The following is a 19,044-nucleotide window of genomic DNA, read 5'->3' on the forward strand; positions in this document are numbered from 1 at the left end:
GAAAGGAAACTGCTACTCACAGTTCTACTTCTGCCCAGTGGATCCTAGCCCTAAGGTTGTCCTTGTCATGCTGACAGTCAGTTCTCTGCCCCCTCCCCAGGATAAATGGTTTGAGGTTCTTTTAATGGCTCCATATGCTCTTGAAACCACCTCCCTCAGAATCCCCATCCAAAGTCCTCCAATAATGACCTCCCCCAGAGGAAGCAGCGGAGGCCCCAAATTCTGGGGAGCCGAATGGGACCCATTCCAAGGAAAAGTGGAAGAAAAGACCTGACCACTGAGCTTGTGGCTGCCCCCGGGTGGGCATCCTCCTCCTTTGCTCATGCTCATGCCCCATCATATGCCCATGACGCAGAGGGCATTGGGAATTCTCTGGTCTAATAACCGGCTCTCAGAGGACAAAAGGCTGGGGGCCTGATCCACACTCAAGTCTGATCTTCAGAGATGACATTTCTTCATCACTCTGGGTCTAAACAATCCCCAAAACTCAAACAAGCCCGGATTCGTGGCCTTTGTCAATTTGTGGCGTGGCCAACACAACCATAATATAGCATTTCCATAGAATTTTTTAAGGCTTGCAAAACACTTTATAAACATCATTTCATATTATCATGAGGAAGCACAGGTTTTTCCTCTCCATGTTGTCTGGACAGATGTAAATGTATTTAGGGGAAGGGCAGGCAAAGCCCAAGAGCCCCCTGGGGGAAGGACTGGAGTAACTCCTCCAAGTGAAGTCTCACCATGATCCACCAGGGGGCTCTCCAAGCCCCTCTGCCCAGCTGCCAGCCTTCTTCCTAATGCCTTCAAACCCAGATTCTATCTTGTCTCATCCATCTCATATTAAATATAAACGCTCCCCTCAACAATTCAGAATCTATCAACACGGCTCCGGCCCCCATCCCCGCAGGACCCTGATCTCCTCCCAAACCTGTGAGATCCAAAAGGAATCCCTCACTTCAGTGAAAATGAAATGGATTTGTTATTAAATAAAATCAAACCCAACCAAGGACAGCTTTAAAACACTGAAGCAGCAGCACCTTTCTTGTGAGAAAAGCCTGGATAGAAAAAGACTCGAACCTCTCCCGCTGACCTTGATCCTCCCACACACAAAAATCAAGGTCACAAAGGGTGGGAAGGGAACCTACTCAAGATGAGCTGGGCGTGATTCTCCACCCATTGAGGAATTTCCAGTGAAAACTGGAGTCCATTGATCAGCAGGATGAGTATTGAAGGGAGGAATGTCTTTTCCCAATATAGAATAAAGGGAGTTTTCCTTTAAAATGATAAGTAGCATCTATCGTATTATTATGATATTAATATATATTATTACCAGCAAATATTATATATAATAAGGATGAGTCAGAAGCATTGCAAATCAGATCAGGAGTGAAATAAGGATGCCCATTATCATCGCCATTATTCAATATTGTGCTAGAAATGTTAGCTTTAGAATAAGAAGAAAAAAAAAACTGAAGGAATTAGAGTAAGGAAATGAGGAAACAAACTAATATTCTTTGCTGATGGTATATGCATGGTATATTTAGAAAATCAATTTAAAAACTACTAGAAACAATGATTAACCTGAGCAAAATGGCAGGATAGAAAATAAACCCACATAAATCATCAGCATTTCTATATGTTACCAACAAAACCCAGCAGCAAAAGATAGAAAGAGAAATTTAAATTAATCGTAGACAATACAAAATATTTGGGAGTCTATCTGCCAAGACAAACCCAGGAACTATATGAGCACAATTACAAAACACTTTTCAGAGAAATAAAGTTAGATCTAAACTATAAGAAGAGTATCACGAAATGTTTTCTCCCTAGGGTCCTCACCACCCACAACTTCCCACTGCACACTCCATGCTATCGCCCTCCTGGCCGGTTTCTATTCCTCCTATTTAAAAAGGCACTTTCTTGGTTTTCAAATGTTCTGATTCAGCTGGGTGTAGAAAATAGTCAGTGGAAGTCCAAGCAAATAATTCGGGTTTTGCTGCAGGTGTTTGGCCAGCTCTGCTCATCATCCCTTTGATACCTTCAGGATGAGGACAATGCAGGGGAATGAATACAGGAGGGGGAAAACCCCAGACAAGCACATTTTAGAATAAAATCCTTGTGGCAGGGATATCCCGAGCTCATGGAACTCAGACCCAACTCGTGAATGTCAAAGCCAGCATCTGAACCCAAGCCTGCTGAGTTCTTTCTGCTCTCCCGGGCTGCCTCCGGGCAGAAGCTTTTTCATGAGCTGCCAGAGCCCCCAAAAAATGTCATCCGGTTGAGGGCGGTAGCCCCTTTGGTATTCTTTGTTTGATCTCCAACTTCCTTTGGGACTTGGACCTTTGATACAAGATGTGGTCAAACTAGTTTGGGCTATCTGAGGTGGCCAGGGTTTTACAGCCCCCATTCTAATCTGCTCAGATAGACCAAATGGCATCAGGAAATTCCTTTTTGGGAAGAGACTTCTGTCTCTACTCAAAAGATAACAAGAGAATCCTTATCTTAATTTACATCACTCTCAGGAACCTCCTTACATCACTGCATAAAAGAGAGAACAGGAATCTTCTCTTTGCAAATGGCCTTGTACCATGCAGCCATGTTGCCCACCGGCTCTCCGGTGTTTCCATTCTAATCAATAAAGACGATGTTTCCATACAGCATGAAGTAGCAAATTCCTTTGCTGCCGAACCCGCCATTGGTTACTTTGGGGAAGGAAGGAGAGAGAGAAAAGGAACAGAACCACCTTTGTTTAGACCACAATTTACTACCCATCATTTACTACTCATCATTTAATACTCATCAATCCAACCTCTAACGATGAGCACCTGTACTTCTCATTAGGCTGCTATTTAGACAGCAGAATGAATTTGTAGGACTTTTTAAATAATTAAAAGGAGAAGTGATCCCTTCTCTCCTAGCTCTGTTTCTTCCAAATCTGGCCACTTGCCCTATAGAGCAATGTCTCTACCTCTTTGACTCTTCTTCTAATGGGCAAGTTGCAGCCCATGGCTCTTATTTCAGAAAAGCCCAGGCCATCTGTGCTTTCTTCTCTCCCAGCTCCAATTTGGACTTTCCAGATTGTTTCCACCTTTTCCCAGCATGGATACGTTCCCCTCTCCTCTGCCCCTTTTCCATTTCCATTTACGCATTGTCTTCCCTGGATGGCATGTAATTTCCTTGGATAGGGACTTTCACTGTATTTGCAACTTAGAATCTGGCACGGCGTCTGACTCATTAAAAGTGTTTAATAAACACTGTATCTCTCTAGCTAAACTATTCTCTCCATTTGCCCATTTAGGGACCAAACCCACCGCTCTCTCCTCAGGGAGCCTCAGCCATGTTGTTATTCAGGACTGTGTCTGTGAGCTCAGAGCTCCCAGCCCTAATCCTCCCATCTTCACCACTGGACCCAGGACCCTGCCCTGAAATACACACACTAGATGAAGAGGCTTCCAGAAGGGAGCACTTGGTAAAATTAGGGTTAAATCCCTTAGTAGGAAGGGAAAAGGAAAGTCTATATCCCAGTAATACAGACTGCAGTCATCACAGTGTAACTGGCCCCAATGTACTTCCCAGACCTCGCCCTCCAAACGTTTCCATCCCAAAGACCAGGATCCCCTTAAGCTACAAGAGTCACCAGAGAAGGAATTGGAAGGAGCTCTTCCTGATCTCGTCCGTACAGATTGTTAGAAAAGGAGGCTATTTCTGACACTGCTCATTAACTCGACTCCCCTAAGGTCTATGGAGAGAATAGAACTCTATTGGAAGACAGGACTAAGCCCGCCATGATCTATGACATGGCTTTGGCAGGAAGGAGTTGGAATTTTTAGCAAGTATGAGCTAATCCTCCTAATCGAGAATCAGCAATGGTACAACTGGGTTCTGGTTGGACTGGACCATCTTCAAGATGCCTTCTAGCCCTGAAAGTCTATGATTCTCTCTAAGTCTACTTCTCATACTCATTCATATGTTCTGAACGCTGGCCACCAGCCAGCATCTTTATCCACCGAGAATGGAGAGATCTGGGTGTAGTCATTTAGGTCATCCCCCTGCCTCTAGGCAGGGTTTCTGCCCCAAAATCCTCAAGGTGAGATGGGTGTCCCTCCTCATAGACAACACCGCCCTGTTGAACGAGCTGGGTTTTTTTTTTTTTTTTTTTTTTTTCCTCTCAAATAAGCTCTGACCTGGGGTGGAGGAGGTCAGGCCAATGGGACGTCCCTGTTCTGCAGGACAGAAACTGGTTATTCCATACCCACCTCGGTCTAATCTCTGAGGACCTGTTGGGATGACTTTGGAGAGTTGACAGGACAAAGGGAAGGAGGTATTCATGGCCCCAGCTTTCCCATGGTGCTTTCTCATTGTTGCTTAATCCTAAATAATCTCTCTTCTGCAGGTGAGTCATTGAGAGTCTTGCCATTTAATACCTTCCTCAGCTGGATTTCAGCCAAAAGGGAAGAGTGCTCCTGGAAGGGCTGGGTATGTTCCCGAGTGCTCCCGGAACAATGAGCTGATCAGTCACACTAGACCTGAGAACTGCCAAAGAATTTCAACTTTTTTTCCCCTTTCACACAAACCTACCCCAGCTGTTCCCATTAGGACCGACCTTCCATAGATGCCCATTGATTGGGAATGACTGAATAAGCCGTGGTACATGAAGGTAATGGAATATTGTTGTTCTATAACAATGATGAACAAGATGATTATAGAAGGGCCTGGAACGATTTCCACGAACCGATGCCGAGTAAAACGAGCAGAAGCAGGACTACATTGCACACAGTAGCAGCAAGAACGTGTGATAATCAATCATGAAAAACTGGGCTCTTCTCAGTGGTTCAATGATCCAAGGTAATCCCAATAAACTCTGGAGAGAAAACGCCGTCTGCGTCCAGAAAAAGAACTATGGAGACTTGATATAAATCCCATTCTTTTTTGTTTCTTTTTTTTTTTTTTTATTTCTCCCATGGTTTTCCCCTTTTATTCTGATTTTTCTCTCCCAACATGATTTATGGAGAAATGTATATTTTAAAAGTTAATATACATGTATGACCAGAAAAAAATAAAACAATTTTTTAAAAAAAGGACTGACCTTCCATACTCCTCACTACCCACGCCCAAGGCCCACTCTCCTCTGCCTCATAGAATCCCCATCCCCCCCAGAGGAAAGTCCAAGTGCCTCCTTCCTGCTCAAGGCCTTTCCCACCCTAGCCATCAGTACTTTCTCCATCCAGAAATTTCTTTGTGATCCAGCACCTAGCATAGGGGCCTGGCACATAGTAAATAATTAAATTAATTAATACAATAAATTCATTGAACTGAATTGGAAGGACATCATTTTGGAGAGATGAACGGACAAGGCTTCGAGGGCCTTGAATAAACACATTAGCATCAGCAGATAAATATTGCAATCTGCGAGGGACTTTGCCTCATTTAATCCAATTCCCCCATTCTACAGATAGGAAAACTGAGGCCCAGAAAGGACCTCACAGCTGAGATTTAAGATGGATCTCCTGACACTGAATCCTCTTTATATATTACCTTATACCCTCTTGTCTTTTTAGTCCATTTTCATTATTTGTCAAGGAAAGATTATTTTTTAGAAATTATTCATCTATCCCTCCATTCCCTTTCTGATTTGATACTGTGGCACTGGAGGCCTCTGAAATTTGTGTGAGTGGAGGAATACCCATTTTAGGAAGATAATCTGTGCAAATTGGATTGAAATAGGGCAAGGATGGAGGGAAAGATACCACATAAGAGGTTTAGGATCATCCAGGCACCAGAGGGAGCTATCAGGGACCAAGAAACTCACGGCTGTAGGGTTTGGAAGAGAACTTTGAGACCATCTAAAAGGCAGCTTTGTACAGGTGGGGGGAGGAACAATCTGGGTGGGGTGGCGTTGGAGGCGCAAGACCAGAGCTCAAATCCTCCTCTGAAAATATTGCCTTTGGGGAGTTGCACTCCAGTGAGGGGGTTAGTCTGGGTGGCTTCCAAAATCCTTCTAGCTGGAAATCTGTGCATATTTAGTCCAATCCTCTTCTTTATAAAAGGGGAAACTGAGGCACAGAGGAATTACCCAGGGACCAAATTCGGTGCTCTTTCCCCTGGAGTCTCAGCCATGCTGACTCATTCAGGACTGGGTCTATGAGCTTGGAGCTCCTAGCCCTAACCCCCCCATCCTCCTCCCTGGGCCCAGGACCCTGCCCCCAATACACACACTTCACCAAGAGGCTTCCAGAAGGAAACACTTGGTAACCCCAAGCCTTCTGGGTTCACTGCTATTGAAGGCAAGACTCGGTGACTCACTGCAGAACAAAGATTTAGGATTAAGCAATAATGAGAGAACAGTATGGGAAAGGTAGGCCCATAAATAAACCCCTCTCCCTGTCAGCTCTCCAAAGTCACCCCAACAGGTCCTTGGAGATTAGGCCCAGGTGGGGATGGGAGAACCATCCCATTGGCTTGACCTGCTCCTCCTGGGCAGGAAAAGAATGGAGACCTGACCTCCCCCACCCATAACAGTGCCCCCCCCCCAGCTTCTGAAATGTGGGCAAGAGCCTGACAATGGAAATCAATTTGTAGAGAGCTCTAGGATCACATGAGGTTAATCCCACAAAGAACGAAAAGATCACTGGGGTCTCCAGGATGGTTAATATTACCTGGAGAGATACCTTGTTTTCCCAGAACCTACTGGGGGAGATTAAGTTTCAATCTTTCTTTGTCCCTTCCCCTATTTGTACTAGAGTTAGCAAAGCATTCAGGCCCCGCCAGGAGCTAGGGACTAGATCTCGGACTGGACGATGAATTCATTCATTCCTTGACTCCCTTTACTCAACAAACATTTATTCAGCTTACAATTGCTCCCATCCCATTGTCCAAATCTTGAACATTCTAGTTCTATCTGAAATGTTAAAAAAAAATGTTCCATAAGTACAAGATGGGGGGAGGAGGAAGGCCGGGGAGCAGGTTTCTTGAAAAAGATCTAGGGGATTTAATGGACACCAGTTTGACATGAGGCGGCACTGGTATATAGGATATAAAATCGAAGCAGGATTATGGCAGCCAAGAAACTTGGAAGGCAGCATGACTGATACAGTGATTGAGAGTCAGAGGATATGGGTTCAAATTCTGTGTGACCTTGGAAAGTCACTTAGTCTCACTGGGCCTCAGTTTACCAATCTGTAAAATTAAGACATTGGCCTCTAAGTCCCTTCCAGCTCTGAATCTCTGATTCCAACATCCTATGGAAGTCCATTTGAAAGTAGGTAACACTGAAAGAAGCCGAGTCTCCCTGATTAGAGCTTGGGGGAAGGGGGCGTCTTTTGCAGGGAATGGTTGAGCAGAGAACAATAAACTTTATTAAGGACAAATCATGGTTCCTGTAATGATTCTTCCTGATCAAGCTGCATCAAGAGAGTCACCACACTTGAGGATGGACTTTGAAGAGCACAGGAGCTCAAAGGAGAGAGAGAAGGAGATGGGAAACTTCCAAGTGGGGACTGGTAGAAGAAACAAGGGGATGTGTCTTTCCGTCTTATAAGGATAGCCTTGGGGAAAGGGGGACACGGAGGGCTGAACAAGGGCTGAATTTGCACCTGGGTCCTCAGCCCCCACACAGGGCGTTCTTTCTGATGTGCCATATTACCTCCCTCTAATTTCAGATTAATGCAGCTGGGCGAAGGAAATGCCAGGGGGCATTTAGAAGCAAACTGGGTTAGCAACCAGCCCATAAATACCCATCTGTAATCTGACCTCTTGAAGTTCAACCGTCCTGGGGCAGAGCCGGGGGCCCCCCCAGGATTGCACTGGTCCAGATCCCAGGCCCTCATCAAGGGCAAGCCTGCTTCTTGCTAAGTTAGGCCTTAACCCATTTGTAGAAACCAGCAGGACCGGCTAGCTCTCCTCACCTCCAGGGAAGTCCAGGCCCCTTTTCCAACCCAAAAGATCATGAAGATGCCATTGGCCCTTCCCTTACCCGGGATTATGATGTTGCGCTTTGAAAGGTAGTCCTGCTCCCCTGGGGTGGGGGCAGGGGCGTCAGGCTTGGGATCAACTTCCTTCTCGGCTCCGCAGAGAACCCTCCTATATTCTAGAGAAAGGACCCCCTCCCCAGCCAGGGAAGACTTTTCATGTAAAGATCACCAGGATCCCAAAGTACTTCCTCCATGATCTGCCCCTAGCTGTGTGACTTAAAACTAGTGACTTGCCTTCTCTGAATCTGATGGAAGAGACCACTCTCCTCATCTCGCCTTTCTCAGAGATGTATTGGGGAGCGAATGTGCGCTGGGAACTTGGAAAATCACCAAGTTCATCATCAAGACCAGCTATGATCCTTGTTGATGTGGCAGGCTGGGAACCCACCAGGGGAGCCCCCTCCGGTCAGCCGGCCACAGCTTAGCAAGCCTGCAGGTCCTGTCAGAGGAGTGAGCTCCCCATCCCTGAAGGGCACCCCGTATGGGCTGGAGTTTTAGAGGGAGATTCCCAGCCTGCTGAGGTCAGCCTGAGGCCCCAAGAACCCACGTCTGGGTCTCCACTTTGTCCTAGCTACAGGATGGCACCAAATGAGTGACAAGGGTCTGCAGAGTCATCTCCTGCCTAGAAGCTAGAGCTAGAAGGGAGCCTGGAGAGCATTTCACCCAAACTCTTCCTTCCCCAGAGATCCAAAGGAACTCAGCGGGGCTATCTGGAACACAAGGAATGAAGGAAGAAGGGTGAGAAATCCCCAGATCCTCTTGGTCTAAAGATGGAGCCGTGGGCCAAGAGCAGGGACTGGTTTTTGCCTTTCTTTGCTCATCCAGCACTTGGCATGGTGCCTGGCACGTAGTAGGGCTTGAGGAATACTTTGGCTTGATTCGAAATTCAGGAGGCCAGACTCCAGTCCCGCTCTGCAACCAATGAGCTGTGGGACTTTGAGCAAGTCCCTTTTCCTGTATTACCCTCAGTTTCTTCTTCTGCAAAATGGCTAGAGACAAGAGTCTAGGTGATCTTCATCAGCCTTCTGAGCTTGTCTATGCTGGGTTCTGGTTCTATATTCTAAGATCTCTCCCAGTTCTGACATTCTATGTTCTACATGCTAAAGTCCCTCTATTCCAGGTCTGATGTTCTATGTTCTAGATGCAATTCTAGAACTTATAAAGACTGTATTCTGGTTTTCAGGTCTCTCCCACTTCTGATAGTCTCTAGTTGATATCATAAGATTCCTTCCATTTCTGGTCAAATATATTCTAAATTTTCTTCACTCTAGGACTTTCTAGTTTTGACTTCTATATCCTAAGGTCTCTCCTACCCATGACATCCTGTGTTCTCACTATATTCTAAGTAGTCTTTGCCATCCTATATTTTCGTATCCCTTCCAGCTCTGAGTTTCTTGTTGAGCCGTTGTTGGTTTTATTTTTTCCAATTACATGTCAAAGCAATTTTAACATTTTTTCCCCAAACTTGGGGGTCCAAATTCTCTCCCTCCATCCCCTTCTGCCCCAAAAGCAACCTATTTGACATAGGTTACATGGGTTGACATTTTGTGCTTTAAGATCCCATAAGTACTGACATTCTAACGTTTCTTTTCTGTTTTTCCTTCCCATGTTTGGGTCCAAGTTGAATGAGCCAGCAAAGGCACGCCCTCCCAGGTGTCCAGGGGCCACCTGAACAAAGAGCTCTTGAGTTGTCCCTGAGTGTTCCCCATTATGGAGGACCTTTTTCCTTGGGAAAGAGAAGCAGAAAGGATAATTAACAACATATTGACACTTTTCACAAAGGGCCAAGTAAATATTGCGGTCAAGCCCCCCTCCCTCCCTGTCCCAAGGGGAAAGACAAGGTGCTGCCCACAGAATATAAGAGGGAGCGTTGCATGGGCCACACTAACGGTGCCTCCCCGACCCAACTCCATCATGAAGCTGACCGTTGTTTGCAGCATGCTCGCCCTGGTCCTCTGCTACAGCTGGGGTGAGTCTGGGCTCCTGGCAGGAGGAGATAGAGATCTTTGGGGTGGGGACCCGAGGCTCCCCAAGAATCCTTCAGGGGGTTGGAGAAGTCAAAGCAACTTTTATAGTAATTCTAAGATGTTCTAATACAGTAAAGACTGATAGATATAAACCAACCATAATAGACATAAGTTCTATGGGGGAGTCCTCAATAATTTTGAAGAGTATAAAAGGGTCCTAAGACCAAAAACTACTGGAGTTTTTGCTGGAGCTTGAGGGAAGCTGGACTCGACGCCCTTTCAGGTTCCTTCCACCTTTCAATCTAACATGCCTAAGGTCCGCTAGTCAGCCGAGACTCGAACCCAGATCTTTTGCCTGAGTCTACAGCTCTTTACATTGCACCCTCAAGTATTTGTGATTTCCTCAGTGTCCCCTAATACAAACTGCAGCTAATTTGCTAGACAAGTCTTAAAGAGTCAGAGAATATAAATTACTAGTTCTTGATCACACAGCTGGTCAGTGTAAGCAACAGGATTCGAATCCAAATCTTCCTGATACTAGGTGCAAAGCTCTGATAGATGAGGGACAGTCAGGGTTCTCTGCTTCTCTATTCATTAGCATAAAAAAACCAAAGAGAGCTGAGAGTTCTATTATAAGCTCGCCATAAATTGTCTCATGGATCCTCTCAATAACCAGATGAGAGAAGGGAAGGGCTTTTATATATAATATGTTTACTGATATTTGCATATGCATGTACAAATGGAACTATGTACACTATTAGATATACCTAGATAAATATTTATGGTTATGTATATATAATAATACACACATATTATGTAGACATATTTATCTATAAGTATATTCACCTACATATATACATATTATACTTTTACATGTATATATACTATACATGCTATTATATATAAATATCCCCCTATCTTTATTGCTATATAGCTATCTACACAAAGCATTTTGCAGAATTTGAAAGCCGGGGGCTATCTTGTTTTATCTTTGGAGGCCTTGCCTCTATTATAGTGTCTGGTTCCCAAAAGGCACTGAATGGGTCAAAGGGAAGAGAATAACAATTGATATCATCCCTTTTCTACGCTAGGTACTGTGCTAAGTATTTTACGAATACTATCTTGTTTGATCCTTCTGATATTATTTCCATTTTGCAATTGAGGAAACTGAAGCAACCAGCAGTTACATGAGGTACCCAGGGCCCATAGCTTGTATCTGAGTCTGGATTTGAATTCCAGTTTTCCTGACTGGAGACTCAGTGCTCTGGCAGAGCTGTCACCATTCACATTAATAAATAGTATTAGTAAACATCTGTAGATGGATGGATGGATGGATAGATGGAACTGTCACTATTGTTTTTTTTTTTAATTAATTTTATAATTATAATTTTTTGACAGTATATATACATGGGTAATTTTTTACAACATTAACTCTTTTGTTCCAAATTTTCCCCTCCTTCCCTCCACCCCCTCCCCTAGATGGCAGGCAGTCCCATACATGTTAAATGTGTCACTATTGTTATTAATACTATTATCCGCATCATTGTTACATAAAAATGAACGAGTGAGTCCATGGGGTCAAAACGTCCATCTGGAGGCAACCAGGTAGGGGATACGATGAGTGGGAAAAACATGGACTTTGTGATCAAGAGAACGTGGGCTCAAATTCTGCTCTGATCCCACTTAGCTGTGTGGCCTTAGCTAAATACCTTCCTTTCCCTGGCTCCCAGCTCTCTCTCCTTATCAAAGGACAGGGCTGGACTCCCTGACTTCTTGGGTCCCCCTTGAGGGGGCCAGCCATGCTTGGCCCCAACCTTCCAACTCTGTCTCCCCTCTAGCTTCTGCCGACAGTTGCCCAACTTTCCCTCAAATTGCTGAAATCCTCATCAAGGGCACAGCCCAGGAGTATCTCGAATCCATCCAGTGTTTCCAACCGGATGAGGCCATGCAGGCAGCTGGGAAGCTGCTGAAGGAACAGGTGGACATCCTTTCGAACGTGACCAAAACGGACATCATGAGGCTGATGGTAAAAATCACATTTTCTCCTTCTGTAATATTCAGGGAAGAAGAAAGGCACCCTCTGCAATGTTCCCCATGAGGCCGGGTACCTCTAAAGCTTAAAAAAATAAAAATAAAATAAATCACTATCCCAGCCCAGCGGTGAATTTCCCTGAAGTGAAAGTGACAATACAGGATGCTCTCCGGTCAAAAGCCCCTGTCTCACGCACTTTGTTTTGGTTTGTTTTGTTTTTCAGGAAAAAATCTTGACCCAAAACTAATGTCCTCCAGACCTTCTGTTTTGCTCCCAGATATCCCCAAATGCCCACCCGATGAATGCAGTTCCCAGGAGTTTTGTGTCCAGTGCTCTGCCCAGCCCAAATGTCTGTCCTTGTCCCCCCAGCTTTACTCCCCAAAATAAACTGAATGCATTTGAACCCCTGGGTCTGGCTCTTTTTCGCCTATTCACACCCACACAGGAAAAAAGAGGGGCTTCTGGTAATGGGATAAAATTGTTAGGCAAGAGGTTTTGAAACCAGTGAGGGCTGGGGAAGGGACCGGAGTTAGGGTGGAGGGGCGCAGAAGCAGGGTGGGGGGCAAGGGCACTGGGCCTGCCTATCCCCACCCACCAAAGCCCACAGGGAAGGCATTCAAGACAAGAGTGTCAGGTACAACAGGTTCAACCCACAAGCCAGAGACTGAAGATGCTAATGTCTTCACTCCCCTGGATGGTCCTGGGAAATACATCAAGAGGGATGTCCCTAACTCCTATGCCCCTTGCATGAGGAGGAGGAGGAGGAGGAAGGCTTTTGGGGAGAAACAGAGCCAGGATTTGAATCCAAGACCTCCACAATATCGTGTTATCTCCTCAGAGTCTTGCCATGTCAGGGGCGGGGCCTGTCCCACAGTTTTTTTGACATAGGGCTTCCAGAAGTGGAAGGGAGGCTATCAAGCCCAAACCTCTCTCTTATAGAGCAGGACACTGAGGCCCACAGAGAGAAGGGACCTCAGTTGTCCAGTGCAACCAGGCCGAGTCTGAAGCCTGGTCATAGAGTCGTGGGTTGGAGGAAAAGGGACAGGAGAGGCCATAAAGTCTTCTCATTTACGGATGAGGAAAATGAGACCTGGAGATTCAGCCAAAGTCCCCCAGACGGTGAGAGAAGCCTCAGGGTCCCTGACTCCCAAGTCCTACAGGGCCTCTGTACCAGCTGATCAATGCTACCGGGCTGGTCCTAGCCCACATCCTGCAATGTGAGATAGAGATCCCCTCCTCCACACTTACTCTGCCAGTCACCAGCACCAGCTTCCGTCCTCAGCACAGGGTGGAGGCCGAGGCTCCTGGCCTCTGCTGCCTCCCCCTCACAAACCAGATTCTGGTCTTTGGCTTTTGCCTCTGACTGCTGAGATATAACCCATGGTAACAGGCCTGACACCCCCTTCAACTGATAATGAGACTTTCCTCCCCAAATAGAATGGACACCCATTCGGGTACGTCCTACACACAGGGATTGGGGTGACTGGCATGGCAGTCACAGCCCAGAAAAGCCCTGCCCTGTCCAAGCAGGGACAAGTTGAACATCTCACATGCACCTTCCTTCTTTCCTCCCTCCCTAGCATTCATTCCTTCTTCTTATCATTCATTCATTCATTCTTCCTTCCTTCCTTTCATTCATTCATTCTTCCTTCCTAGAATTCATTCATTCATCCCTTCTTCCTATCATGCATTCATTCATTCTTCCTTACTAGCATTCATTCCTTCTTCCTATCATTAATTCATTAACAAAGGATTTCTTACTCAACCAAAGGCATGATGAGATCTGAAGAAGAAAAAAAATTAAAAACAAAATCAATCAAACAAAAAGAGTTCTGATCGGATAGCCCAGGAGCAGCACTGTCAACCCTAACTGTGACCCTATTTACCTTTTGGGTGATGAGATAAAAACATATGAGGATCACAGAAAGGGCCAACAGCCAGGAGCCCCTGGTCCTAATAGCAGCGCCATAACATAAAGGAACTGCACTTTATAGTTTTAATAAATTTTAGATTTTATTCATCTATATTTATATTTATTTATAAATATTTAATATATTTTGACTGGGGGGAGGAGAGGAGAAGGGATGGCAAGGTCAGAGATCCTCAGAGGGAGTCCTCCTTAGAGGGACCCCTAAGGATCACTGGGGCCAATCAACAGCCATACAAAAATCCCTCTTTCATTATGGATCCCAATCCTAACTCTGACACCTCTGAGACCTTTGGCGAGCTCCTTAAATTATCCAATTACACAGAAAAACAATTTTTAACATTTGCTTCTTAAAATTTTGAGTCCCTTCCTCTCCCTTTTTTCCATCCCTTCCCCCTTCCCTGTGTCAGTAAGCATCCGATTGAGGCTAAACATGTGCAGTCATGCAAAACAGCTTTCTATATTAGTCACCTTGTGGAAGGAGACAGAGACCAAAATAATCCACAAAAGAGTGAAAATAGCATGGTTCAATCCCAACTCCACAGCTCCTTCTCTGGAGGAGAGAGCAGCTTTCCCCAGGAGTCCCGGGGGATGGTCTTGGGTGGTTGTATCGCCGGGGTGGCGGGCCATCGCCCTGTTACGTGTCCGGTTTTCTGATTGCTCGCTTCACTTCGCATCAGTTCATGAGAATCTTAAACCATCCCCTTCATCATTTCTAAAAGTGCAGTAGTAGAATTCACATAGCACAGCTTGTTCAGCCTTTCCCCTTGACTTCCAGTTCTTTGCTTCCCCAGAAAGAGCTGCTGGAAAAATTTTTGCACAAATAGGTCTTCCCTCCCTCCTTTTTAAATCTCTTTGGGATACAGATCTAGATTCTGCTGGATCAAAGGGATGCACGGTTTGATGGCCCTATGGATAGAGGTCCAAACTGCTCTCCAGAGCGGTTGGATCAGGTCACAACTCCACTAACAATGCACCAGTATCCCATCCCCCCATTCCCTGCAACATTTATCATTTCCCTTTTCTGTCATTAGTCAATCTGATAGATGCCCCATTCTCAGCCCTCCTAGTTCCCCTGACAATCCTCTTCTGCCTTTTCCTTGAAGACTCCTACCAGGCCAAAAACCTCTGAGCACTTTCCATGGAGCCTCCGCCGTTGTGTTTGGGAAGTCAGGCAGCCGGGTGACACAGCCGAGAGAGCCCCAGGCTGGAGGCTGGAAGACTCACTTCCCGTCCGTCCTTGGACACTCATCCTAGGCCTGATTGTGGGCAAGTCACTTTCCCTCTCCATCTGTGAGACGAGAGTGACGGTAGCCCTTGCCTCCCAGGGGTGTTGTGAGGATCAAATGAGATCACTCTAAAGCACTTAACATGGAGGCTCAATGTAAATCAACACACTCTATGTTCATTCCCCCCCCCTTTTTTTTCTTTTTTTTTCTCTCGTTGTTTTTCCTTTTATTCTGATTTTTCTCTCCCAACATGATTCCTAAAACATGTTCGTGTTTAACCAGAAAAACAAAAAAACAATTAAAACAAATAAAGCCCTTAGCACAAAGCCTGGCACGGAGCGGTAAGTGCAAGAACCTCCCCAAAGCTGAAACCCCCTGGGAAGGACAGTCGCTGCCAGAGAGGGGGTCAGGACCAGCTGTAGAGTTTGGTGGGAGAGGAAACAAGCAGGAGTCATTTGGTAACAGGGCAGAGGATTCAGAAGGCACTTTGAGCAATGGCAGAGCATGGCCACTAGGTGGCAGCACTGAACAAGGGCCCTTCTCAGTTAGTTACTCAGGAATTCCAAGCTACCCCACCCAGCTGAAGGCAGTGTGGACCAGAGCTCAGAGGGATCGGACAGAGACAAGGAATGGGGGCGGGAGAGGGAACCTTAGAATGCAGGACATGGAGACTGGGGAGAACTGAGAGCACCGGATGCCAGGGCTGAGCCAGGAGGGAATGTCAGAGCTGGGGGGTCCTGGAACATGGAATGGCAAGACTAGGAGGGGCTTTGGAACATGGAATGTCAGGGTCCTTAGAACAAGGAACATGAGAGCTGGAAGGGACCCTGGCAAATGTATCCCTGGGAGGGTCCTTGGAATGGAGAATGAAAGAGCTGGGGGGCCTTAGAACAGGGAATGTCAGAGCTGGGGTGGGGGGGCTTAGAACATGAAGAAAGGATTGGACTAGATCCATGGATGCGACCAACGCCTTTGTTTTTCAAAAGCCCAGACTGAGGCCAGAAGAACAGAACTCTCTCTTCCCCTCCTGAAAGTTACTTTTATTTGGGGGCATCCTGGGGACCCAGGGGTCAATGAACAGAGTCGATAAGACCCTCCTCCCCCTCCTCCTCCTCAGGGCCCTGCCCAGGGCTGGGGCAGCCACTGTGGAATCATCCTAATTGTGCTCCCACCCTGGGAGATTTGCCTCTGCAGGGTGGGGGTGGGTGGGAACGTGGAGACGAGGGTGGAGGAGCCTAGCCGGCCCACAGCGTTATTCGGGGAATTTAAAAAATCCAAAGCAGAGAGTTCACAGGAACATGGACTTGGAGCTGGGAGGCCCCTGGAGGCCTCTGGGGAAGGGCAGATGTGGAGGCTCCTTCAGTACCGCAGCTGAGCCCTCGCCCTTAGCTGTGAAAACCGAGGCCCAGAGTTCCATGTGTTCACTCAGGATTTTGACCTGAATTTTCTGGTGTCGGGCTCCTCCCAATCCGAAAGAGGCCATTCCTGGGGACAGATCACCATCCCCTATTTACATCTGGAAACCAAGAATGCGTCTGTGGCACATGACAGTGCTGGGGTCACAGGATCGCAGCTTCGGAGACCACCAAGCATGCAAGTGAATTGGATGGAAGCGAGGATGGACTGTGCACAGTTACCAGCCTCATTTTCTCCTCCAGAGCCATCTGGGACTAGCAAGACTTAAGAGCAGGATGCCTGGAGATGGCCCCATACTTAAAGAGAGATGGACAGAGAGAACAGAGCTGAAAGATTCAGAGCAGGAATTCTTTTTATTTTTTTAAAATTTATTCTTAACAGTATTTCATTTTTCCAAATACACATAAAGACAGTTTTCAACCTTCATTTTTGCAAAACTTTGTGTTCTAAATTCTTCTCTCTCTCTCTCTCTCTCTCTCTCTCTCTCTCTCTCTCTCTCTCTCTCTCTCTCTCTCTCTCTCTCTCTCTCTCTCCCTCACCTCCCCCCATCCCAAGACAGCAAGCCATCTGATATAGGTTAAATGTTATCCTTTTAAATATATTTCCCATATTTGTCATGTTGTGCAAAAAAAAAAAAAAAAAAAAAAAAAATCAGACCAAAGGGGGAAAAATACAAGAAAGAAAAAGCAAACAAACAAAAAGATGAAAATATTATGCTTCGATCCACCTTCAGTCTTCACAATTCTCTCTAAATATAACTGCCATTTTCCATCCCAAGTCTATTGGACTTGCCTTGAATCACCGCATTGTTGTCTGTCACAGTTGATCATCACATAATCTTGTTACTGTCCACACTGTTATGATTCGAACAGGAATTCTTAAATCTGAGATCCACAAACCCTTTAAACTCTGAGTCCATAACATGAATGGGAGCACAATTACCTCATTAATTTCATTAACCAAGGTTGGCTATGTAATCCTGTGTGTTTTCTTTTATGCATTTAACAATCATGATTCTGAAAAAAAACTCTATAGACTCCACAGACTACCAAAAGGGCTAACACATCAAAAAAGCCACAAAGATTGAGTAAGTTACCAGGAAGAGGAAGCCACACACCCACAGAATGTCTTTGGGAAACCTTGGGGCTTTAAAAAAGGAAGGAATATTCTGATTCCAAAGAGGCAGTGAAAGGGTGACAGAGGAAGAGGTCCTGGACAAATGGCAGACTCTCAGTACTCAGAAGAAGAGTTCCTGGGCAACCCCAAGCTTCTGAACTAGGTGTCCTGGAGAGAGGTAGAGTTTCCCTGGATAATATTACCTTTTATTTATTTTTTTGATTAAAGCTTTTTATTTTTCAAAACATATGCATGGATAATTCTTCAACATTAAGCCTTGCAAAACCTTATGTTCCAATTTTCCCCTCCTTCCCCTATCCCATCCCCTAGATGGCAAGTAGTCCAATATATGTTCAATATGGTTGAAATGGATACTACCTTTTAGCTGCAAGCACGGGATTTGGAAGACCAAGGAAAAAGCCACAAACGCAGAGCTATGATGGGGAGGAACAAACCCAACTCTTGATGTTCATTAATGATAGAAGTTTAGTTATATATATATATATATATATACACACACACACACACACACACACACACACACACACACACATATATATATATATATATATAAACTATATAGAAGTTTAGTTATTTATATATATACATGTATATATATAAACTATATAGAAGTTTAGTTATTTATATATATACATATATATATAAACTATATAGAAGTTTAGTTATTTATATATATACATGTATATATATAAACTATATAGAAGTTTAGTTATTTATATATATACATATATATATAAACTATATAGAAGTTTAGTTATTTATATATATACATATATATATAAACTATATAGAAGTTTAGTTATTTATATATATACATATATATATATAAACTATATAGAAGTTTAGTTATTTATATATATATATACATATATATAAACTATATAGAAGTTTAGTTACATATATACATATATATATATATAAACTATATAGAAGTTTAGTTATTTATATATATACATATATATATATAAACTATATAGAAGTTTAGTTATTTATATATATACATATATATAAACTATATAGAAGTTTAGTTATTTATATATATACATATATATATATATAAACTATATAGAAGTTTAGTTATTTATATATATACATATATATATACACATATATATATTTATATATAACATATAGTTATATTGCAGGATCTCTAGACATCACAGCCTTTCCTCTTTTGAATCAAGGATGAACCATAAACGTAGAGGATTGTATCAGCCCCTGGGGAAGATGAAGGCCAGGTAAATTTTATCTTCAACCCCTAGCACAGTGCTTGACTCAGAGTAAATGTTTCATGGATGCTCCTGGATAAATTGGTTGATTGGTGTCTACAAACAAGATTGCATATTCTGAGATTTGCATACTTTGC

General features: G+C 44.5%; 1 protein-coding gene across 1 annotated transcript; it reads left to right on the forward strand.

The window, feature by feature from the left end:
* The first annotated feature begins 9,839 nt into the window (after window positions 1-9,839).
* SCGB1A1 (secretoglobin family 1A member 1) lies at window positions 9,840-12,372 on the forward strand. The gene is made up of 3 exons (XM_074276806.1): window positions 9,840-9,939; window positions 11,776-11,963; window positions 12,193-12,372. The coding sequence occupies exons 1-3, from the start codon at window positions 9,885-9,887 to the stop codon at window positions 12,214-12,216; spliced, it is 267 nt and encodes an 88-aa protein (XP_074132907.1). The 5' UTR covers window positions 9,840-9,884; the 3' UTR covers window positions 12,217-12,372.
* The last annotated feature ends 6,672 nt before the right edge of the window (window positions 12,373-19,044 follow it).

The sequence above is a fragment of the Sminthopsis crassicaudata genome, chromosome 6, assembly GCF_048593235.1.
Source record: "Sminthopsis crassicaudata isolate SCR6 chromosome 6, ASM4859323v1, whole genome shotgun sequence".
Taxonomy (NCBI): Eukaryota; Metazoa; Chordata; class Mammalia; order Dasyuromorphia; family Dasyuridae; genus Sminthopsis; species Sminthopsis crassicaudata.